The sequence below is a fragment of the Bos indicus x Bos taurus genome, chromosome 16 (genome assembly GCF_003369695.1).
Source record: "Bos indicus x Bos taurus breed Angus x Brahman F1 hybrid chromosome 16, Bos_hybrid_MaternalHap_v2.0, whole genome shotgun sequence".
Classification (NCBI taxonomy): domain Eukaryota; kingdom Metazoa; phylum Chordata; class Mammalia; order Artiodactyla; family Bovidae; genus Bos; species Bos indicus x Bos taurus.
Window position 1 is genome coordinate 44770898 of NC_040091.1, and position 25661 is coordinate 44796558.

A 25661-nucleotide genomic window follows, 5' to 3' on the forward strand; every position below is an offset into this window, starting at 1 on the left:
TCCAATGAGTTGGCTCTTTGCATCAGGTGGACAACGTATCTGAGTTTCAGCTTCAGCATCAGTCTTTCCAATGAATATTCAGGATTGATTTCCTTCCAGATCAACTGGTTTGATATCCTTGCTGTACAAGAAACTCTCAAAAGTCTTCTCCAGCACCACAGTTTGAAAGCATCAATTCTTTGGTGCTCAGCCTTCTTTCTAGTTCAACTCTCACATATGTATATAACTACTGGAAAAATGATAGCTTTGACTAGATGGATAGCTTTGTCAGCAAAGTGATGTCTCTGCTTTTTATTTCACAAAGTATTCTTGCATAATCTGTTATTATTCAAGAGTGTGTTGCAGCGTAGGTCTCTGAGGAGGATTTGACTAATTGATTTGCCTTTCCCAGTCCTTGTACCTCAGTGGCTCACACTCCCCGAGGTGGGGCTGCTCTGCTGGAGAGCAGCACAGCACAGAGACTGTGTCACCTTGGGTTTCAGGATGGAGAGAAGAGCTGTGGGGATGTGTTTACCTGGGGCCAGACAGTATTATCTCCAAGGGCGGTAGGGCCATTGGGACCATTATGCTTTCCCTACGCCAGCATGAAGCGCCAGAACTCCAGCCACCGAGGCACCATGTGTTCATTGTGTCTGTTGGATCTGTGGGCCCTGCCCTGGACAGAACAGATTTTATGCAACAGTGTGTTTAGCTTGATGTGTCTCTTCTGAGTATCTGGACATATGCAAAGCAGGCCTTTATTTGCCCTCTTGTCCTGGGCGCTACAGTGTTGGAGGTGGTCTGAAGTTGGAGGCACAGATCTATGGGTCACTCACAGAGACCTGGCTATCACACAGAGAAAGCATGAAGAGGCAGGAAAAGCCTATTTGATGGCTGCTGACATCCCACTTTTCTTTACAATATGTGCTTCCTTCTTTGCTCCACTCTGCTTTCTTCCTCTGATTTCCCAATCACTTTCTCTTTTCCATTTCCTTTTTAGTTGACCCATTCCCATGTGTCAGAACTCCTATTGGCATCACGAGCCTCGACTATCCCTAACAGAGACTGTTCCCTGAGCTGGATGGATAGATGCTTGGGGGAGGGGTGGGGACACTGAACCTTGAAAAAATCCACCTTTGGGGAAATAGGGGCTTCTCTGGTAGCTCAGCTGGTAAAGAATCTGACTGCAATTTAGGAGACCCCAGTTCGATCCCTGGGCTGGGAAGATCCCCTGGAGGAGGGAACGGCTACCCACTCCAGTATTCTGGACTGGAGAATTCCATGGACTGTATAGTCCATGGGGTCGAAAAGGGTTGGACATGACTGAGCGACTTTCCCTTTCACTTTGGGGAAATAACAAGTGCAGACAGTGAATAATCTATGGTTGAGATTACTTCTAATATGTGTACTGGCAGGACAGGACCATATTTTATAGGAAGCTTGTTTTGAGGGTCTATTTCTCGTTCTCTAAGTATTGTATTTTATCTTATTTAGAGTAGTTGAACCTTCATGCTGTTTAGCCTCAAACTATGCTCACTTGAGATATTCAATCTTAGATCTGCAACCAATCAAATTAAAACAAAATCTCTGCCCTGGCTTAGAATGAGATGTTTAGAATATGATGAAACAAATATTATTGCTAAAGTTGTTAGTGTTGATACTTTGTTGGGGTTATCTCTGATTTAGTTTGGGAAGGTTTTTTGAAAGAGATGATTCTTTTGTTATTGCCTTGAACAGTTTAGAAGGCTAAAATAAATAAAGCAATGTGATATGTATTTTAAGGCAAGTGAAAATTGTACTAAAAGAGTATTACATCTTTGGCTAGCTTAAACATTATAAGCATCTAGCTAGCAACAGAATTGCTTTAGCCTCCTATCATTATTTTATCAAACAAGAATGCAGTAATGTGAACATTATCAACCTCTTGACACACCCATATGAAGCTGTCTGTACAGTCTTCGGTAGACTAATTCTGAAGAGGCTGATTTTGTTTAACTGTAGGCTGGTAAAACTAATCTTGAGAATCTTTTGAGCTCAGTAAAAACTCTTATGTCATTGGCTAAGATTCAAAAAGTGAGCTAATTCCTGTGCTAGGAAACAACACATAATCACTTTCAGGGGAGGTAATACCTCTGCCCACAGAATATCCAAAATGTAAATTAGCAAGCAGAATTGAGTTAAATAAAAATATAGTCCAGTTAAATGTCAGACTGTCATGTTAAACCCAGAACCCCACATATAAATGAGGTTAGGCTGTGACGTTGCAAGTGTTAGGAAATTATCAGCAGTGAAATTTCTACATTGTGATGCTCCTACATTTGGCCAACTCTGCTGAAGTTGGTGGAGGAGCTCCCACAGTTATCACAGGGAGAATGGCTCTCAGATGATGCTCAGAATCCAGGAATAAATTCATAGATAGCCCAGGCATTTTTCTTCTTCTCTCTTGCCACTTGCCCTGGTTGCTTTACTGATCATTGCTATGGGAGGCTAGGGGGGGAAATTTTTGTAACAATAAGTCTTATAATCACAGTTACTCCTTTCTTGAGAACTATGTGCCAGGCATTGAACTAAGCACTTCATATTCACTGTTTCATTTAATCCTCTCTAAATGAAGATGGGTACAAGGATCCTGTATCTGTAAGGTATGGTTGGAAAAGCCGAGATTTAGGGAGGTTCTCAGCCTTTTGGCTAAGGTTAAGTGTAGTGTGGGGGCTTGCCAGGTGGCACAGTGGCAAAGAATCTCCCTGCCAACGCAGGAGACACAAGAGACGTGGGTTTGATCCATGGGTCAGGAATATCCCTTGGAGGAGGAAACGGCAACCCAGTCCAGTATTCTTGCCTGAGAAATCCCATGAACAAAAGAGCCTTTCGGGCTATAGTCCATGCAGCTGCAAAGAGTCAGACACGACTGACTCTGTCAAGAAACAAGTTTCCCCAAGAAACTTGCCCAAATTTGCATGACCATCAAGATAGCAAAACCTAGATTTGATCCAGATCACCCTGACAAGAAAGCCTGGACACTTAACCACGTGCTATACTCTACTATTCCCCTTTCATGGGGTGTGGGTGAGGTTGATAAAATTGGGGCATGAGTAACAAATCAAAACCACAGTGAGATATTTGACACCTACTTGGATGGCTATAATAAAAAATTTTGTTGTTGTTGAAAGAGAAAAACCCACAGAAAACCAAGAAGTGGTAGCAAGGATGTGGAGAATTTGAAACCCTTATTCATTGCTGGTGGGAATGTAAAATGCTGCGGCTGCTGTGGGAAACAGCCTGGTAATCCCTCAAAAAGTGAAACAGAATGACCACACAATGGAGCAATTCCATACTCAAGAGAAGTGAAAACATGTTCATATGAAACTTTGTACAATGATCTTCATAGCAGCATTATTTGTAACAGTGAAAAAGTGGAAATGACTCAGATGTCCATCAACTGATGAATGGATCAACAAAATGTGGTAAACCTACAGAATGAAATAGAATTAAGCCCTGAAAAAGGAAGAGAATACTGATACATGCTGCATCACAGGAGAACCTTGACAATACTATACTAAGTGAAAGCAGTCCAACACCAAAGACCAGCTAGCATATGATTTTATGTATAAATATATGAAATGTCCAGAACTGGCAAATTCATTGAAACAGAAAGTAGATTAGTGGCTACCAGGGGCTGGGAGAAAGAGGATTGAGGAGTGATACTAATGGATATACAGAGCTTCCTTTTGGACTAACAAAAATGTTCTGAAATGATATACTGGTGAAGGCTGCACGATATAGTGAATATTCTAAACTCCACTGAAATGTACACATTTAAACAGGTGTAATTTATGTACAGTTTCAAAGGTTGACTATATATATATATACATACATATATATATATATATATATATATTTAAACAACTTCAGATCAGATCTGGAAAGTCCTTGAATACTGGACTACAGAGTCCAGGTTTTCTTTTGTACACAACAGGAAGCCATGAACATTTCTAAGGAGGTTGATGGCATAATAGGAGTTGTGGAGACATGTAAGGGGCTTCTCTGGTGGCTCAGATGGTAAAGAATCCACTTGCAATGTGGGAGACCTGGGTTTGAAAGATCCCCTGAAAGAGGGCATGTATTACGCACACATGCGTGCATGCTAAGTCACTTCAGTCAGGTATGACTCTTTGCAACCCTATGGACCCCATAGTGTGCCAGCCTCCTCTGTTCATGGAATTCTCCAGGCAAAAATACTGGAGTGTGTTGCCATTCCTCCTCTAGGGGATCTTCTTGACCTAGGGACGGAAACTGTTTGGATCTGATAGAAAAACATCTGTCTTACTGGAAATCATTCTTCCTCTTAGTTCCCTTACTTGTCTTCCTGAGGGCTGCTAGCTGGACTCAGTGTTTTAGCATTTTGAAAACATCCTCCTCTTCTTCCTGCTCCTCCTCCTCTCCTGATCCTCTTATTCTTTTTTTTTTTTTTAATTTGAAATAACGATTTTATAAAATCCTTCACGGGCTTCCCAAGTGACTCAGTGGTAAAGAATCCGCCTGTCAGGGTGGGAAAAATGGGTTTGATTCCTGGGTCAAGAAGATCCCCTGGAGAAGAGAATGGTAACCCACTCCAGCATTCTTGCCTGGAAAACTCCATGGACAAAGGAGCCTGGCAGGCTACGGTCCATAGGGTCACAAAGAGTCAGATATGACTTATCGACCAAACAACAATAACAACAAAAACCCTCATGGATCACAGCTTCACCCAGTGAAGTCCCCAGCCACATAAATTCTGTTTCCTTTGTCTCCAATTCCCCTCCATTTCTTTCTCCTTCTTCCATCTCACCCACGCAGCAGTCAAAAGGGAGTCGAATTGTCCTTGGTTCAACCTGCTGATAATTTGGCCAGACTCATTGCTCCAATGTTCTTTTGCATAATGCCCTCCTCCTCCTCATATCAACTCTTAGGGATCATTTGCAGCTTAGTTACTTCTCTGATGCCTGGATCATCAGCTGCAGTAAATAAATTATAGCTAGAGCATCACTAGTACTATAGTGATTAACCCTGTTATTATAGGGTTAAGGGGTAGTAATTGACAGGAGTGCTGATCTTTCTTTAGAAGTGGGTTTCTTCCCTCCAATATGTTGGTGGTGGTTTACCTGCTAAGTCATGTCCAGCTCTTGCAACCCTATGGACTATAGCCGGCCAGGCTCCTCTGTCCATGGGATTCTCCAGGCAAGAATACTGGAGTGGGTTGCTATTTCCTTCTCCAGGGAATCTTCCCAAACCAGGAATCGAACCTGGGTCTCCTACACTGGCATGTTCTTTACCAACTGAGCTACAAGGGAAGCCCGTTGAGGGCTTCAAATACTTTGAGGATGCCTTAAAAGCTTTGGCACGGAGAACCACTTTCAAGTGACAAAAATGAGTTTGCCAAAGTCATCTGAAACAAACAAACAAAAATGCCCTAACAGTAGGGGGCTGCTTTTAGTTTGAATTGCGTTATCAAGTCGGGACAGACACTCTAGGAGACTTTAAGGTCACCAAATACCAAGTGAGCTATTATACATCAGAACTGTCTCTGGGGATTTCCCATGAGGCCCCGCCCCCCTGAGTCACCAAACTCCCCTCTTTGACCTGCAGCTCTTCTCAGCTGCAGATCTCACTGCTCTGAAGACCAAGGAGGAGCAAACTTCTTCAGCAGCCCTGGAATCTCCAGGTTTGTCCATTTGGGGAGATGGTTGGGGGTGGAGAGGAGGAACCGAGTAGGGATGAGGATGGAAACTTTGTTCCCTTTATACGTTTCTAGACTTTCTTCCCTTCTGATTTCTAATGACTTTCACTCCACAGCCCATTAAATAAAGACCAGGAACCTGGCCTCTAGAGATTGCTGGACTCTAGTTTTATGACTGCAAATCTCAAAATGAACAAATACATAACTATTAAGAAAGTGTGATAGTGAGTTCAACATTTTAGCAATTAGGTGTTGTAATTCCACATACTGTTTGGACAAAGGAGGAATTTTAATAATGAGGTGTCTTCTCATGGAGCTGAACTGTCGGATTCTCTTTTTAAGGACTGTTATTTCGGTGACAGTACGCCACTGCCATTGTTGAAATCTAGATGCTAATGCTGAATATCTATGAAAGTCCCCAAAAGTTCTTGCTATTGTTATTTCTGCATTTTGGCAAAGCATGTTGGAAAGTGCACTCATAGACTTTGGCAAATCTGCACAAAGCTGTGTGTTTAATCATGCAGGTCTTATCATAGAAGTTTCTATGAATTCACTATCTTTTCTGTGGTATTCCATCATTAATTGCTCTTGAGAACCCCTGAGTTGTGATCTTGTAGAAATGCACAGGTAATAAATAGGTGAACTGTTGATAACTATGAAAGGAGAAACCACCTCATCCTTGAAACTTTTTACTTTCTAGAGTGGGTATTTGTGAAACCAGCTACTTTGATTAAAATTCTGTTGGACTCTGCTTGGCTAATAAATCTCTGCAAGATTTCATCATGGGAAATGGCTATTACAACATAGTGGCTACTGTGCTATTGGTCATGAATCTTGAGAGGACACGATCACTGCAGGATTTCTGTAACTGTTCAGCAGGTAAGAACCAAATTATCACGTGTGCTTCATCTGTTGCAAACATGGTTTGGTTAGTCTGGTAGTCAGAGCTAATTAGCTCTGTTTTAATGATCCTTTAAAAAATTAAACTATAGTTGATTTATAATATTGCATTAGTTTCAGTGTGTTAGCTGCTCAGTCATGTCCGATTTTACCTCATAGACTGTAGTCCGCCACGCTCCTCTGTCCATGAAATTCTCTAGGCAAGAATAAGGAGTGGGTAGCTATTCCCTTCTCCAGGGAATCTTCCATGGTTCACACACACACACATATATGTCTGTGCTTGTGCATGCTAAGTTGCTTCAGTCATGTCCAACTCTTTGTGACCCCATGGACTGTAGCCCACCAGGCTCCTCTGTCCATGGGATTCTCTAGGCAAGAATACTGGAGTAGGTTGACGTGCCCTCCTCCAGGGGATCTTTGTATATATATATATATATATATATATATACACATATACATATTGCAGTGTATCTATTAATCCCAAACTCCTAATTTATCCCTCCCCTCCATTAATATCTTTTATTCATTCATTTACAAATATTTCTTGGATGCTGCATCTTAGCTGTGTGAACATAGCCTTCTCTCTTAATCTCTCGTGTCTCAGCTTTGTCATGTAGGGGTGATATGAGCACCTATCATAGGATTGATTGCTGGAAGGACTGTATGATGGGCTTAGATCAGTGCACAGTACAGGAAAAGACCTCAACAAATAGCTTGGTGTATGAGGACAAGTATTCAGACTGGGGGTGCAACAAGGAATAAGCAAGTGGCTTAACAGAGTGGGAAAAGGCTGCTGCTGCTGCTGCTGCTGAGTCGCTTCAGTCATGTCCGACTCTGCGCGACCCTACAGATGGCAGCCCATCAGGCTTCCCCATCCCTGGGATTCTCCAGGCAAGAACAATGGAGTGGGTTGCCATTTCCTTCTCCAGTGCATGAAAGTGAAAAGTGAAAGTGAAGTTGCTCAGTCGTGTCTGACTCAGCGACCCCATGGACTGTAGCCTACCAGGCTCCTCCGTCCATGGGATTTTCCAGGCAAGAGTACTGGAGTGGGTCACCATTGCCTTCTCGGAGGGAAAAGGCCGACACATTTAAATGTTAGTGTGCCAATAAAGGACATTGATCTCCCCCTTAATCCAGTCATACTGGTCTCCCAGATCGATCAAGAGAAACTCTGTTTTATTCAATAGATTAAAAAAACTTTTTCTGTTGATTTTTTTGTTGCTATATCTATACTTCACTGTTTTTAATTCTATGATTACACTTAAGGAAACCTTGCAGGTGGATGTTTTGAGGTTTTCTTTGGCTGTATTGTGTCTTCATTGCTGTGTGGGCTTTCCTCTAGTTGTGACAAGCAGGGTCTACTCTCGAGTTGTGGTGCATAGTCTTCTCATTGTGATGGCTTCTCTTTTTGCAGAGCATGAGCTCTAGGGTACTTGGGTTTCAATACTTGTGGCTCATTGGGCTCTAGAGCACAGGCCCAATAGTTGTGACTCACAGGCTTATTGCTCCCAGGCTCGTGGGATCTTCCCAGATCAGGGATCATACCCATATCTCCTGCATTGGAAGGTGGATTCTTTATCACTGAGCCACCAGGGAAGCCCTAAATGGATAATTTAAAACAGTCGATCAACAAATAAAGTGTGTTGCTATGTTACCTAGAAATCGAATCTTTATTTCATATTCTGGTTTTCTTGTGAACTTCATAATACTTCAGGTGATGACTGTCCATTGAAAAACATGAACAGCTCTTATCTTCCCTTTTTAGGTACTTTCTGTGGGAAAAGCAATCCAGAGCTCTGCATTTCTTGTCCTTTAAACAGTTTCTCCAGCACAAGTGGACAGAAGTCCTGTGACATATGCAGAAAGTGTGAAGGTATGATTAAAAAATGTAGTCTTTATGCCGATATGTGTTGGAAAGACAAGTTTTTATTCCCTAGTGTACTAATCTTGCTTAAAAGTCTGAAGTGTCAGGTCGACTGATTCCTCTGCCAATAGGCAGGGTCCAGTAAAATAATTTAGTGTAAGAGCCAACACTGGTGGATTGAGCTTTTTGAATATTAGAGGAAACATTCATTGGACAAGAGAGAATTTTTTTAATAGCAGAACGTAAAATGTCTTCTTTAGTTATTTAAAAGTAAGCTTTGTACTCTGAGGTCACTGTTTGTTCAGTCACTAAGTCGAGACTAACTCTTATCTGACCCATAGACTGTAGCCCACCAGGCTCCTCTGTCCATGAGATTTCCCAGACAAGAATACTGGAATGGGTTGCCATTTCCTTTTGCAAGGGATCTTCCCAACCCAGGGATTGAACCCGAGTCTCCTGCATTGCAGGACGATTCTTCACCGCTGAGCCACCAGGAAAGCCCCTGAGGTCATTAAGGAACGTTATAAGTAGAACGGGCATAGTTTTTATTGCAGAACATGAATTTGCTTCCTGCTTTTGGAGGTCAAGGGTCGGTGTAACCCTGATGGACTTTGTAGGTATTTTCAGGATCAAGAAGCCATGTTCCTCCACCAGCAATGCAGAGTGTGAATGCATTCCGGGATTCCACTGCGAAGGGGCAGGATGTTCCATGTGTGAAAAGGACTGTAAACAAGGTCAAGAATTAACAAATGAGGGTAAGTTTCCTCTTGTAGGGTGCAAATTTGTTATCTAGACTTACATCATTCGCTTAGTTCATGGTCCTTTGATTATAAAACAGATTTGTAGAACCTTTAAGTAATAAATAATGAACCATGGAGTCACATATCTGATATTTGCAAAATTACTTTTAGGTCAATGAAACTAATTTGAGATGACAACATTTTTCACCAGAACCATGCTTTTTCATGCATATACAATACCATACATATAATTAGAATAAAACCTTTAGTCACATTAGGGTTTCATTTCAAGAAAAACTGTTGAACAATCTGTGTAGATTGTATTAAGCTAATAACTTTATTACAGGATTATATTTATCATATACTGCTCAAGAAGAATTGTTTATCACTAATGAAATTCAGGAAGAATTGTTGGATAATCAGCACAGATCATATTAAATTAATGACTTTATTGTTATGAAATCATGTTCATCTCAGGGAAAGTTTAAAATGATAAAAATGCTTCCTTTTATTATTCCTTTAATTTTTATAAAAGGTTGTAAAGACTGCTCTTTTGGGACATTTAATGATCAGGAACATGGCATCTGTCGACCTTGGACAGAGTATGTATCATTTCTTTTTGCTTAAAAGTAAAGTGTCTGGGTTAACTTTTCCAACTGATGCTTAAAAATTTTTTAGTTAATTAATTATTTTAATGGAGGATAATTGCTTTACAATGTTGTGTTGTTTTCTGCCATGCATCAACATGATTCAGCCATAGGTATGCATATGTTCCCTCCCTCTTGAACTTCCCTCTCACTCACTGATGCTTTTTTAAACCTGTCAAGTGTAAATATTGAGTAACTGTGCAAATAGGCAGCATGGGAATGGTATGAGGTCATTGTGACTGGTTTGCCAAAATGGGCATTTTCTCCAGGAGTAATGCCCAGAACAGCTATGTCAGATTTGCAGTGGAACTTAGTTACTGTCTGCCCCAAGGGTTCTTCTGTCTCCCTCCAATCTCTTTGCTGCCTCTAATATTTCCTTATTGACCAGTCCACTGATAATGATATAGAAGAGGGTAAAGTATGTTTCCTTTCCTCAGAATGATTAACATAGACTTGGGCAAATAAGACCATCCCAGGCAGTCAAACAGCCAACAGTGTGTTTTGTATGCCTTTGTTCTTTTTGCATTGTGTTTTCTTACAAGATCATTTTTATTATTATTTTACATTTACATTCTTATTGTGTTTTACAAAAGTATTGATTCATAGCACATTAGAAAGTTTTGTTTTTTATTTTTGTTTTTTTGTCTTTTGACACAAATAGTTCTGAGCAGTGAAGTGACTCTGTGTGGAAAGTGGGACTGAACTGGCTTTGGGGAATGGGTGGGTTCATGTTAGGTAAAGGACAGGGGAGAGACACAGGACAATGATGATGATGGTGATGATGACCACAATCATGTGCTTACTTGTTCAGTCATGCCCGACTCTTTGCGATCCCATAGGCTGTAGCCCACTGGGTCATCTATTCATGGGGATTCTCCAGGCAAGAATACTGGAGTGGGTTGCCATGCCCTCCTCCAGGGGATCTTCCCAACCCAGGGATTGAACCTGGGTCTCTTGCATTGTAGGCAGATTCTCTCTGATCTGTCATATGCCAATACATCATGGGGTTAGGAGATCCTAACCCTATGAAGGAGACCCAGGGTTCGATCCCTGGGTTAGGAAGATCCCTTCAAGAAGGGAATGGCTACCCACTCCAGTATTCTTGCCTGGGAAATCCCATGGACAGAGGAGCCTGGCTGGCTACAGTCCATGGGGTCGCAAAGAGTCAGACACGACTGAGCAACCATCACACACACTACTACTACAACCCTATGCTAAGCTGTCTGTCCTTTCTGTGTGCCAGAGATGCTCAAACACACTTAAGAAGGTGGAGGTGACAGACAAACCATGCAACAGCCTGATGTAGGCTATCATGGGCCAGGTTCTGCAGACTGGGAAGGAAGAAGAAGCCAGTTAGGCAGGTAGCATGAGATGGACTGTGGAGAGCCATGAAAGCCAAGTGAACACTGGAAGAAGCCCGACGTTCAGTGAAGTTTTTCAAAATATCCTTGCTTTGCCTATAAACCCAGATCCACATACCCTTGTCACTAGAACTGCTCAATCAAGTAGAAAATGTCAGTCTTTTAAAATTAGAATGATCTGTACCTGAATTAATTATTTGAACTCTTTTCATTGGACTCTCTAAGCTGTTCTTTGAATGGAAAGGCTGTCCTTGTAAACGGGACGAAGGAAAGTGACGTAGTGTGTGGACCACCGTCATCTGACTTCTCTCCAGGTGCATCCTCCACCATCGTGCCTGCCCCTGGGAGAGAGCCAGGTAGCTGGTTTGTTGCTGTTAAATAAGTGAATGTATCATGGCCATTCTGGTTGGCATCTAAATCACCCCAATGTCCTGATGTCTTGCATATCAATCTATAGCAGGCACCTCCGACACACCTTCTTTCTCTTACCCTGGCTTCAAGAGACCCATCTCTTTCATCAGTGTTTATTATTTAGTCTGGGTTACATATATTAATGAGCAGAGCAAGGTGAGATTCGATCCAAATAGACACTAACCCCTTTGATCTTGCCAAATAACGATAGTGATAGAGTCCCATGTTTCCTATATCCTAGAAGGCCAAATCAGTTAATTTTGTGGGTCTCTAGAAAATTACTGGGCTTCCCTAGTGGCTCAGTGGTAAAGAATCCATCTGCCAATGCAGGAAACATGGGTTCAATCCCTGGGCCAAGAAGATCCCCTGGAGAAGGAAATGGCAACCCACTCTAGTATTCTTGCCTGGAGAATTCCATGGACAGAGGAGCCTGGTGGACTACAGTCCATGGGGTCGAAAAAGAGTTGGACACGACTTAGTCACTAAAAATCAACAACAAAGGAACATTATTAAGGTTTTTTGTTTTTTTGTTTTTTTTTTTAAGTTTTCTTAACAAGCAAGCAGGCAAATTTACTAAAAGAGCTGGTGGGAGATGCCTGAAGCACCTCTTCTCATGGTGAAGAGTTTAAAAATGCAAGTTTACATCAGCATATTTGGAAAATTATATTTTTGCCTCAGTTTTCCTTTTGCTCTTTTTTGTTTTGCAAGCTTTAAACTTTTTATTTTGTATTGGCTATTTTGTTAATAGCCAATTAACAGTGTTGTGGTAGTTTCAGGTGAACATTTAAGGGATCTAGCCATACATGTATACATGTATCCATTCTCCTCCACACCCACCTCCCATCCAGGCTGCCATGTAACATTGAGTAGATTTCTATGTGCTATGTAGTAGGACATACAGCAGTACATACACAACCTTCCCCAATTCCCTAACTATCCCTTCCCCCCATTCTTCTCCCCACAACCATAAGTTCGTTATCTGAGTCTGTGAGTCTCTTTCTGTTTTGTAAGTAAGTCCATTTGTATCGTGTCTTTTAGATTCCACATATGAGGGATGTCAGATGATATTTCTCCTTTTGGTCTTTTTCTACAGGTCTCACCTCCCAGATCGTCATCTTCTTCCTTGCCCTGACATCAGCTGCCATGCTGTGCCTGGCGTCCTTCGTGGTTCTCCGTTTCTCTGTGATTAAGCAGGGCAGAAAGAAGCTCCTGTATATATTCAAACAACGTAAGATGAATGTAAAAGTGTGAGATATCAGCTTTCTGAGGCTAGACGTTTTGCAGTAGAAATAAAAAGATGATTTTTTTTAAATTACAGAAGTTAGGTCAGTATAGCACAGTGGTTATCAAGCAGGACAATTTGGTCCCAAGGGGACACTCAGCAGTGTCAGGAGACAGGTTTGATGGTCAAAGTCTAAGAGGTGGTGGAGCGGGTGCTGTGCTCTGGTATCTAGTGAGTGGAGGTCAGCAATGCTGCTAAAATCCTATATGCACAAGACGGCCCCACAACAAAGAGTGACCCAGCCCCAGAGGTCCATGGCTGAGGTGGAGAAAGCTCAGTGATGGCAGAACATAGCCCAAAGGTTCTGGAAAAATTACTACTTCAAGTATGCTGCAGCCTTCGACAACTCTGTGTATGTGTGTGTGTGTCCACTCAATAGTGAATACAGGACACTGAAAAGAGGAATCAAAAATAACATTGCCCCATCTAGCATGACTTCTCTGGCTGGTAAATGACCTTGACCTGAGCTAGACCCACAGCTAGAAGAGAGCCTAGAGAACTAAAAGAGAGTTTGAAGTGGTTTTAATGGGATGAGTTATTAGGACACTGATCTGGATTAAATGAGAATTTCAATGATGGATTCCACTCACTACACAAGACACTATTTCTATAAGGAACTCAGCAAGTGTCTAGCACAGAGTCAATATTCACTAAACAAAAGCTATTAATATTTATTCCAAAAGGCATATAGATGGAGGCAATTTGCATTTTTGACTTTGTGGAGGACAGAACCTTAGATAACAGGAAAGACTTACTAAGAGGAATTCATATACAAGAGGGTCACTCAGAGAGCTCTGTAATGTAGCCCTGCTGCTGCTGCTAAGTCGCTTCAGTCGTGTCTGACTCTGTGCGACCCCATAGACCGCAGCCCACCAGGCTCCCCCGTCCCTGGGATTCTCCAGGCAAGAACACTGGAGTGGGTTGCCATTTCCTTCTCTAGTAATGTAGCCCAGGCCATCATAATATGATTAGAGAGTGCCTACTTGTAAGTTGCTAAAAATATAGGAGGATAATTGCTTTATATCTTGCATCGATTTCTGCTATACAAAAACATGAATCAGCCATAGGTATAACATGTCTCCTCCCTCTTGAACCTCCCTCCCACTCCCCACTCCCTCCTTCCCCTCTCAGGTTTTTTGTGTTACAAGCAACTTTCCACTAGCTATCTGTTTTACATAGGATAATGTATATGTTTGGAGTAGGAAATGACAACCCACTTCAGTATTCTTGCCTGGAAAATTCCATGGACAGAGGAGCCTGGCAGGTACAGTCCAGGATCGCAAAGAGTTGGACAGACTGAGCAGCTAAGCACTCACATATGCAATGCATATGTGTTAGTATATAGTATTTGTTTTTCTCTTTCTGACTTACTTCACTCTGTATAACAGGCTCTAGGTTCATCCACTTAATAGAACAGACTCAAATAAAACAATTATCTTCCAATTAAGAATAATTTTTTTTCTTAAAAAAGGCAAAGACCCTGGAGACAAAATATCAGTAATAATGACATAAAGTCCTGCATTATCTCAAGAAAATGTCAAAAATATGTATAATTTTTTTTTAATATAGGAGGGAAAGAACTAGTAAAGTCTTATCTAAAGATGCAATACACTGATTTGTATAAAGGTTCTTTTCGGAAACAATACAAAATCTTTTCAACATTTTGAAATACACAGAAAAAAATGCATGCATGTAAAGTTTGCATGTATTTGAGCTAAGTTGCTTCAGCTGTGTCAGACTTTGTGCAACCCTATGGACTGCAACCTGGCAGGCTCCTCTGTTTAACAAACTGTAAAATGAACACCTGTGTAACCCTACTCATGTCAAGAAATAGAACACACTCTGCTCCCCGGAAGCCCTTCTTGTGTTCCTTCCAGATTAAAAACCCTCTCTCTGCTAGTGCTAACCACATCTAGATTCTTACGGTGTTCACTTCCTTGCTCTTATTTATAGTTTTGCTACCCAAGAACATGGTTTAATTTGGCTGCTTGTGAACTTCAGACCAGTGGAATCACACTCTATCTGTTCTATATTTTCCTTCCCCCTTTCACTCAACATTGTATCTTTATGATTCACCCATGTGTGGCATTTATCTTGAGTTGATTTCCATTGTTAAATGTTCTTCTATTGAAGGACTGTATCACAGTTTGTTTATCCATTCTAATATTCCTGGCCAATTGGGTTGTTTCCGATTTGGGGCTCTTACAGAGAATAATATTTGGATATTTTTGTCTATGTATCTCAGTGTACATAGCACGTTTCTTTCTTTCCTTTTTTTAAACCTAGGAATAAAGGTGCTGGAATATGTATCTTGGTCCTTCAGTTCAGCTGCTCAGTCATGTCCAACTCTTTGCGACCCCATGGACTGCAGCACACCAGGCTTCCCTGTCTATCACCAACTTGTTCAAACTCATATCCACTTGGTCCATAGTACTAGATTTATAAAACTTTTTGAGAGTGATAGGAGTCCAATTAGCAGCGTATGAGAATTCTTTTTGCACCAGTCCCTGCTAACACTTAGCATTATCAGACTTCTTAATTTTTATCTGTCTGATGGGTGTGTAGTAGTGTCTCGTGGTTTTAATTTGCATTTCCCTGATTACTGGTGAGATTGAACATCTTTTCATGTTATGTTTGGTCACTAGGATTTCCTCTCCTGCAAATCACCTGATCTTTTGAGCCTTTTCCCATTGGGTTGTTTGTCCTTTTCTTACTAATCTATAGGAATTTTTTAGTCTACTGTTTATGGTCTGCAAATATATTTTCCGACCCTGTGGTTTGTTCTTTGATTTTCTTTTTGAGGTCTTAACCTCTGATTTAAACCTTTAAATTCTCACCAAAACTTCTGATTTAAACAATTATCCGTCCCAGCTTTACCCCAAACTGCAATAAAGGTCTTTATAAAATGGTTTTCAAAAGTATTTATGAGTAATTAGGGAGTTTCAATGGAACTGTCATCAATTTAAAAAATTTTTAGGTTATTTTTTAAAACTTTCTATTTTGAAATAGAGATTCACAGGAAGTTGTAAAGACAGTACAGAAAAGTCATACGTGCCATTCATGGGGTTACATCATATTTAACTATCTGGTAGCTCAGCTGGTAAAGAATCCTCCTGCAATGCTGGAGATCCTAGAGATCCCCCAGAGAAGGGATAGGATACCCACTCCAGTATTCTTGGGCTTCCCTGCTGGCTCAGATGGTAAAGAATCCGCCTGCAATGCCGGAGACCTGAGTTCAATCCCTTGGTTGGGAAGATCCCCTGGCAGGGGACATAGCAACCCACTCCAGTATTCTTGCCTGGAGAATCCCCATGGACAGAGGAGCCTGGTGGGTTAGAGTCCATAGTGTCGCAGAGTCGGACATGACCGAGTGACTAAGCACAGCACAGCACACAGCACATAATATGAAAACCAGGCAGTTGACTGGCACACTGCGTGTGCTTAGTTCATGTGCATGTGTACGCTCAGTTGCTCGGCTGTGTCTCTTTGTGACCCCCAGGGACTGTAGCCCACCGGGCTCCTCTGTCCATGGGATTCTCTCAGCAAGAATACTGGAGTGGGTTGCCATTGTTTCCTCCAGGGGATCTTCCTGACCCAGGGATCGAACCCACATCTCCTGCATCTCCTGCTGGCAGGTGAATTCTTTACCATGAGCCACCTGTGTTTAGTGTATGTCATTTTATCACCCTTGTAGATTGGTGAAACCAGCAGCACAATCAAAATGCAGAACTATTCCATGACTATTACATTAGCGCTGTTATGAATAATCATGTACAGGACTTGTGTGGACATAAGCGTACATATCTTGAAGATAAATGCCCAGGAGTGCAATTACTGGGTCATGTGATAAGTATGTGTTCATTTTTTAAAGAAACTGCTAAACACTTTTCCACAGGAGTTGTACCATTTAACATTCCACCAGCAAGGTGTGAGAGATCCAGTTTTTCCTCATATTTGTCAGCATTTTGTATTGTTGCAATTTTTAATTTCAGTTGTTTGAAGAGATATGCACTAAGATCTCAATGTGGGCTTAATTTGCCTTTCCCTAAAGGCTGAACATTTTTCATGCACTTATTTTCCATCTGTCAGTCTTCTTCAGTGAAATGTTCCTTCATGTCTTTTACCCATTTTCTAATTAGATTGCCTATCTTTTGACATTTGAGCTATTTTTTAAAGTTCCAAGATATGAGTCTTTTATCAGATATGAGGTTTGGAAATATTTTCTCCAGTCTGTCACTTGCCTTTTCATCCTCTTCACATGATCTTCTGCAGAGAAAAAGTTTTTAATTTTGATGAAGTCCAACTGGCCACTTTTTAAATTTATGGGATTACATCTAAGAACTCTTTATTAAGTCCTAGATCTCAAAGATTTAGACTTTCTCCTATGTCATGTGCTAAATGTTTTGCATTTAAGTATACATTTCGTTTTTAGTTAAGTTCTATATAAGGTGTGAGAGTTTCAGGTCAATATTTTAAAATTATTATTATTTTTGCCTATGGGTGGCCAATGGCTTCAGCATCATTTATTGAAAAGATTATTCTGCTTCCATTGAAATAATATTGCATTTTTATAAAAACTCAGTTGGCTGTGCTTGTGTGAGGACTATTTCTGGTTTCTCTCTTCTCTTCCATTGGTCTGTGTGTTTTTCCTTCTGCCAATACCACACAGTCTTGGTTACTGTAGCTGTGAAAAAGTCTTGAAATTAGGTATAGGGTAGACTGAGTCCTCCCACATTATTCTTCTCTTTCAAGATTGTTTTGACTATTCTAGTTCATGAAGAGAATTTTAGGATAATCTTATCTCTATCTACAAAAAGTCAGCTGGGATTCTGATAGCAATTGTGTTAAATCTGTACATCAGTTCAGGAGGAATTGAGATCTTTCCTATGTTAACTATTCCAATCCCTGAACACAGTGTGTCTCTCCATTTATGTATATTTTCTTTGATTTCTTTCATCAGTGCTTTGTAGTTTTCAGCATACAAGTCCTGCACGTGTTTTTTAAATTTAGGCCTTAATATTTAAATTTTACAATTGCAAATGATATTGTATCTTAAATTTTGTTTTTTGACATGTTCATTGCTAGTATATAGAAATACAGTTGGTTTTTTTGTACTTTGAGTTTTGTCCTGTGATTTTGCTGAACTTGCTTACTAGTTCTAGGGTATTTTGTAGATTTCTTGGGATTTTTTATGTAGATTGAAATGTAATCTGTAAAAAAAAAAAAGTTTTGTCTTTTTTCATTTCCAGTCTATATGCCTTTTATTTCTTTTCTTGCCTTATTGTGCTAATTAGAATGTCCAGGACTATGTTGAATCATAGTGGTCAAAGTGGATATCATTGCCTGCAAAAAAAACCTCAGGGCAAAAGTATATAGTCTGTCATAAAGTATGATGTGAGTTACAGATTTTTAGTAGATATTCTTTATTAAGTTGAGAAAGTGCTCTGAAGGTTTTTTTTAAATCATGAATTAGTGCTAAATTTTGACAGGTGCTTTTTTGGTATCAATTGATTTGATTATGTGATTTTTCTTCTTTAGCCTGTTGAGATGGTGAATTCTATGGATTGATTTTTGAATTTCAGACTAACCTTACATCCCTGGATTAAAGTCCACTTAGTTATAGTATATAATTATTTTTATATATGTCTGAATTCTCTTGACTAATATTTTGTTAAGAATTTTTGCAGCTATATTCATGAAGAATATTGACCTGTGGTTTTCTTTTCTTGTACTGTCTTTGTCTGGTTTTGGTATCAAGGTAATATTGACTTCCTCAAGTAAGTTGGGGCTTATTCCCAACTTATTCTGTTTTCTGGAAGAGGTTGTGTAGAACTGGTGTTAGTTCTTCTTTAAATAGCTTTGTCTCGTGAAGCTATCTGAACATGGAGCTTTCTTTTTGAGGCTTCTTAATTACAAATTCAATTTCCTTAATAGGCCGCTGAAGTTGTTTAATTTATATTGAGTGAATTATGATAGTTTATGTTTTTTGAGGACTTGGTCCATTTCATCGAAGTTGTCAAATTTATGTGCTTAAGTTACTTATACTACTCCCTTATATCCTTTTGTTGTATACAGGTTGGTAGTGATATCACCTACTGATACTGGTAATGTGTGCCATTCTCCTTTTTTCTGAATAAGTTTTGGTACAGATTTCTCAATTTTATTGATCTTTTCAAAGAACCATCTCTTTGTTTCACTGATTTTCTTTGTCGTTCTATTTTCAATTTCACCAATTTCTGCTTTTACCTTTATTATCTCCTTTTTTCTGCTTGCCTTGGATTTATTTTGTTATTTTTCTATTTAGATGGTAGTTATGTTATTGGTTTGAGAGTTTTCCTCTTTCTATAAGAACTTCCTATTGTAAGTATCCTCAGTACTAAATTAGCTGTGTCCACACATTTTGATATGTTGTTTTCCATTTTCTTTCAGTTCAGTGTATTTTTTTGTGTTTCTCTTGATTATTTAATAGTGTGGTTTTTAGTTTCCTAGTATTTGGTGATTTTTTTGTTTTCTTTCTGTTGTTGATGTCTATTTTGATTCTATTATAGTAAGAGGACACCCTCTGTGTGATTTCTTTTAAATTTGCTGAAGTTTGATTCGTGGTCCAGGTCATGGTCTGTCTTGATCTTTTTTCTATTATTGTTGTTCAGTCACTCAGTTGTGTCCAACTCTTTGTGACCCCATGGACTGCAACCCTCTAGGTTCCCCGTTCTTTGCCATCTCCTGGAGCTTGCTCAAACTCATGTCCATTGACTTGGTGATGCCATCCAGCCATCTCATTCTCTGTTGTCCCCTTCTCCTCCTGCCTTCAATATTTCCCAGCATCAGGGTCTTTTCCAATGAGTCTGTTCTTGGCATCAGGTGGCCAAAGTATTGGAGTTTCAGCTTCAGCATCAGTCCTTCCAATGAACATTTAGGATTGACTGGTTTGATCTTCTTGCAGTCCAAAGGACTTTCAAGAGCTTTCTCCAACCATCACAGTTCAAAAGCATCAATTCTTTGGTGCTCAGCCTTCTTTATAGTCCAACTCTCACATCCATAATGACCTCTGGAAAAACCATAGCTTTGACTATACAGACTTTTGTCAGCAAAGTAATATCTCTGCTTTTTAATGTGTCGTCTAGATGTCAGCTTTTCTCCCAGGTAGCATCTTTTTAATTTAATGGCTGCAGTCACCATCTGCAGTGATTTTGGAGCCCAAGAAAATAAAGTCTGTCACTGCTTCCATTGTTTCCCCATCTATTTGCCATGAAGTGGTGGGACCAGATGCCATGATCTTTGTTTTTTGAATGTTGAGTTTTGAGCCAGCTTTTCCACTTTCCTCTTTCACCTTCTTCAAGAGGCTCTTTAGTTCCTTTTTGCTTTCTGCCTTAAGGGTGGTGCCATCTGCATATCTGAGGTTATTGATATTCCTGGCAATCTTGATCCTGGCTTGTGCTGCATCAAGCCTGGCATTTCTCATGATGTACTCTGCATATAAGTTAAATAAGCAGAATGACAATATACAGCCTTGATGTCCTCCTTTAGACACTTGAAAAGGTAGATAGACTGTACTATAAATATAAATTTAATCCTATTGATTGATAATGTTGCTGAATTCTTCTATATCATTTCTGATTTCCTGTCAAGTTGTTCTATCAACTCTTGGAAGAATGCCATTTAATTCTTCGAATATAATTGTGAATTTGTATATTTCTCTTTTCAGTTTTATCAGTTTTGCTTCACCTATTTTGTAGCTCTGTTGTTTGTTGTATACATATTTAGTACTGCCATGCTTTCTTGGTGAATTGACTCTTAATTATGTAAGCTCCCTCTCTGTGTCTGGTAGTTTTCTTTGTTCTGAAGTCTACTTTATCTGATAGTAATATAGCCACCCTTGCTTTTTAAAAATTTATAATATACATGGTGTATCTTTTTGCATCTTTTTACTTTCAACCTTCCTACATTTTTATATCTGAAATAAATTTCTTGTAAATAACATATAATGGTCACACTACTAATTTCTGTCATCTTTTGATTGGTATATTTTTAAAATGTACATTTAATATAATTACTTATATGTTAGGACTAAAGATGTTATTTTATTTTGTTTTCTGTTTTCTTTCCCTGGCTTTCATTAGAAATTCACTGTCGTTTTTGGCTCTTCCCCTCTAAGTGATGTGTTACTTCCCTCTGGCTGCTTTCAAGATTTCTTTTTGTTTCCAGAACTTAAACTGAAATGTGCCTTGGTGTGGATTTCCTTGGATAGTCCTGTTCAGGATTCACTTAGCTTCCTGCATCTGTAGATTTAAGCCTTTTTCTAGATTTGGCAAATTTTCAGCCATTATTTCTTCAAATACTTTTTCAGCCCTACTCCCTTTATCTTCTTCAAGGACCCCAGTGACATCAATATTAGTTTGTTGTTTTTTTTTCCCCCATTAGTCCCACATGTCCCTGAAGCTCTGTTCACTTTTCCCCCAGTCTTTTCTCTCTGTTCAGATGCGGTAATGATTCTTTCCTTTCCTTCTTCTCCATTCTTGTGCTGAACCCATTCACTGATATTTTAAGTTTTGGTTATTGTAATTTTTCAGTTCTAAAATTGCCACCTGATTCTTTTCTAAGATCTTGTTTTTCATTTGTTTCCAGTGTGTTCCCAATTGCTTGTTGAAGCATCCATCTTTTTGATGGCTACTTTAATATCCTTGCCAGATAACTCTAATATCTACATCACCTAGACCTCCTCAGGATGGTATCCTTGTTATTGCTAGACATGTGTGGCAGTTTGGGCTCCCCATTAAGCCTCTACTCATAAGACTCTGGCTAGGTTGAGGGACTTTGTTCCTGCTCCCCACATGGCTTCCACTGATAATAAGTGGATGGGATTGGGGGTGACCTTGATACTGTGAGTGGTGATGAAGTCCTAACTCTCCACTAGGACTCCTCTGATGCCACCCTAATAGGTATGGGCCAGTGAGCCTTGATAGCACTTGGTAAGAGTGTAAGTCTAAGTGCTCTACTGGGTCTTAGTGGTGGGCTTAGGTGTGGGACCACTTTTATTAGTCCACTTTTACAGTTCCCAGTCCAGGGCATATGAAGCAGAAAGAATACTCAGGGAACTTAAGGCCATAGCTCCTTGGGTTCCAAGATCCTTAACTGGTCTACTTTCTTGCCACCTTTCAGGTTCTTCTTATGTTTGTTATATAAAAGGTCCAGCATTTCCAGCAATACTTAGCAGGAAGAATAGAAGAAAGTATGATTACTCTGTCTTTCCAGAATCAAATTTTCATTTAAAAATTAATCTTTGATGCTATTTCTAAAGGAAAAAGACATCTCATTGGGAATCCTGGGTATCTTGACAATTTTTTAAAGACCTTGGAGATGGTGTGCTTGTTGAGCTTTGATTATTTTTTTACAGTTAAGAAGCATATAAAGTTGGGATAGGGCCTTTTGCTTTGTCAGGGTATAAAAATATACCTACATATATATTTATATATATATTTTAACTGATACTATATTATGTATAGTATTTATATATATATATATATATATATATATATATATATTTAACTGATATACCTATATATATGGGCTTCCCCTGTGGCTCAGTGGTAAAGAATCTGCCTGCCAGTTCAGGAGATATAGGTTCAGTCCTTGAGTTGGGAAGTTCTCCTGGAGAAGGAAATGACAACCCACTCCAGTATTCTTGCCAGGGAAATCTCATGGACAGAGGAGCCTGGCAGGCTATAATCCATGGGGTTGCAAAGAGTCGGACATAACATATATATATATTTATATGTGTATATATATATATTGATGGACTTGGGTGTGAGGCCACAGTCATATATGTATGTGTGTGTTAGCTATATATAAATTTTAATATATATTTTAGAATTTCAAGTTAATCAGCAATAGCACAAATAACTTTACACTAACATGTAAATGAAAATCTGGAAGCGAGTGCATAAATCAGTTCTTTACTTACTGATTGATGGAAGCAGTAGGAGTATATTTAACATCTCAGAGCCATAAGCATTTCATTCAAAAGAAACCATCTAATGTGTAATCTAAGTAACCCTCAAGACTAAAACATGTGCTGCTGAATTGAAACTGCAATCATGTTTGGCATATGACTAATTTTATGCTATAATGACTCATGCTCAAGACTGTTTTTAGTTTTTGTGGACACTAAAGAAACTAGTTTGTTCAGGACCAATAAAACAGTACTAGGTAAAAAGAAAAAAAAATCTTAAATAATCCTGAAAATTTTTATATTTGCTATAACCTCTCTGGCTGATGAGTTTGTTCAAACTAAAGCTGAGAATGTTTGCTGTTTAGAGATATTCTGCAAATGGGATTTATGGAAAATGGATGTTAAATGATTAAAACAGACAATGAAAGATAACTCTTCTAAATTACCTTTTAGCATTTATGAGACCAGTACAAACAGCCCAAGAGGAAGATGCCTGCAGCTGCCGATTTCCAGAAGAAGAGGAAGGAGAGTGTGAACTGTGAAGATGTGTTGGGACTCTCTTGAGAAGAATCGCAGGAGAAATATAAAGGATCCCACTATTATACTTTCTAAAACATCATTCCAGATCACACCCAGGATTACCCCAACAAACTTTTCCTAAATGCTAGTGAATTGGCCTTTGAAGATATACCACTTTTAACAGAACAGAAAAATGGGACAGAACTGGTGGTGAAGGGGGCATTTTGTACATACTACTTAAGAGGTTCAGGCTAGTTTTCTTGAAACCGAGAGAAGTATATTTTAAATTTAATCATGGAATCCAATGGTGCAGCTAAAATGATAATCAAAATCAGTTCTATTTTTTTCTGGTGCTCATATGACGTGTGTCAATAAGCCGTAAAATGCAGACAATATCCCCGACCAGATTTTCCACTGGTTCAAGCATCCTCAACAAGGGCCTCCTCCACTGTCAGGAGAAAGAATGATGACAATCATCATCATGGCCCAAGTTTGGGGTCAAGAGCAAAAAAATGGAAAAAAAAAAAAAGACAGACCTTGGGACTTCCCTGGTGGTGTAGCAGTCAAGACTCCATACTCCCAATGCAGAGGGCACAGGTTTGATCACTGGTTGGGGAGCTAAGATTCCCTCATGCTGTGTGATGCAGTCAAAAATAAACAAAAAGGGAAAAAAAGAAAAAAAAAGCAGACCTTGATGAAGAGTTCTGAAAAGAGTTCATGGGTATCCTGTGGTCCTCTCCATCTTCACATCTTCTGCCTTTGTCCTACTCCCCTCTGAGTCACAACTTACTTTTTTATATTCTTAAAAAACTTTAACCATAATATTTGATACACATAAACTAGGAGACCCATGAACACATCACCCAACCAAGCAAGAGTTGCCAAACTCCCATGGGCCAAATCTGAGATGCCATGTGCCTTCATATGGTTTTGCATGTATAAATAGTTAAAAGCAAATCAAAATAAGAATATTATCTCATGACACATAAAATTAGCTGGAACTCAAATTTTGGAGTCTCTAAGTAGGTTTTTTGGAAAACACAAGCCACCCGCAGGTGCCCTTTGCATTACAACAACAGAGTTGAGTAGTTGTGACAGAGACTGCATGGCTCACAAAGCCTAGAATATTTAATAACTGACATATAGGTCAAAGTCAGGATCAGAGCATCCATCCTTGTGCTCCTTCCCTCCTTCATCTCCTATCCACCTCCCCACCCCAAACCCGGAAACTTCTCCCAGGAATGTTGTCTATCATTTTCCTGCCTTTAAAAGACTCATTTATCACATAATTATGTACCCCACAACTAGTTTACTTACTTTTGTTTGTTATTGACCTTTATGAAAATGGTATTATGCTATATGGAAACTTACTGTGCTTTAACCACTGGAAAGTATATTTATAAGACTCACTCATGTTATTTTGTGTAGCTAGAATGCTTTCATTTTGACTGCTATATAGTCTTGCAAATATACTATTATTTATCAAATCCACTCTAAACTACAGGACATTTGGGTTGTTTCCAGGTTGTTTTTTTAAATAATTATGGAAAACATTGCTATGAATGTTCTTTTGTGTGTTTCCCATTGATGAGTGTCTCTAGGGAAACTTCCTTATAGTAAGAATTTCTGGATCTTAAGGCATTTGAATGTTCAACTTTATGAGCTAGTACCCATATCAGTAAGGATGTGCTAAATTACGCAGAAAGAACAAGTGACCCCACCTCCAAAGTCTTAATGGGTCACAACCACACAGAAGAGGTACGCTTCTGGCTGTCATGATATGCCCACTGCAGGCTGGCTGTGACTCTGTCCCATGTTATCTCACTCTGGGATTTAGGTGTATAAGTCCCAGAGCACCTTCTCCTTGGAACACTGACCAGCTCATGGCAAAGGAACACAGGTCACTTTGCTCATATTTAGTTGACTAGATTCTAACTGTAAGAAAAAGTCATGCAGCCGACTATGGGTAACTACAGGGCGGAAAGTATAATCTTCACACAGGGAGGGGCAGCAAATATTTCTGAGCAATAAAGCGTCTTCTGCAGGACTGAACTGCTTTTCACCGCGGTTGTTCTAATTTGTGCTCCTGTCAGCAGTGTACGAGCACCCCATTACATTTCACCCTTGCCACCCTCGGGTATTTTCAGAGTCTTAATTTTGCCAACCCAGGGAGTTTAGGATGGCATCTTACCATTCTCTTATTTGGCATTTCCTTCATTACTAATGGGTATCTTGTCACATTTTTATACCAATTTTTTTCTTTTTTGAGAAATGCTAAGTTGTCGTTTTATTA

The 25661-nt window shown here is 39.6% G+C and overlaps 1 protein-coding gene across 1 annotated transcript; it reads left to right on the forward strand.

Moving 5' to 3' along the window:
- The first annotated feature begins 5600 nt into the window (after positions 1-5600).
- On the forward strand, positions 5601-24931 carry TNFRSF9 (TNF receptor superfamily member 9). The gene is made up of 8 exons (XM_027565007.1): positions 5601-5680; positions 6396-6574; positions 8361-8468; positions 9077-9214; positions 9735-9801; positions 11433-11563; positions 12712-12846; positions 23303-24931. The coding sequence occupies exons 2-8, from the start codon at positions 6478-6480 to the stop codon at positions 23389-23391; spliced, it is 765 nt and encodes a 254-aa protein (XP_027420808.1). The 5' UTR covers positions 5601-5680; positions 6396-6477; the 3' UTR covers positions 23392-24931.
- The last annotated feature ends 730 nt before the right edge of the window (positions 24932-25661 follow it).

Coding starts and splice junctions, on each gene's coding strand:
- TNFRSF9 (XM_027565007.1), top strand. CDS start 6,478: ATGGGAAATGGCTATTACAACATAGTGGCTACTGTGCTATTGGTCATG. Junction 11,564..12,711: donor TGCCCCTGGGAGAGAGCCAG/GTAGCTGGTTTG, acceptor CTTTTTCTACAG/GTCTCACCTCCCAGATCGTC. Junction 12,847..23,302: donor CCTGTATATATTCAAACAAC/GTAAGATGAATG, acceptor ATTACCTTTTAG/CATTTATGAGACCAGTACAA.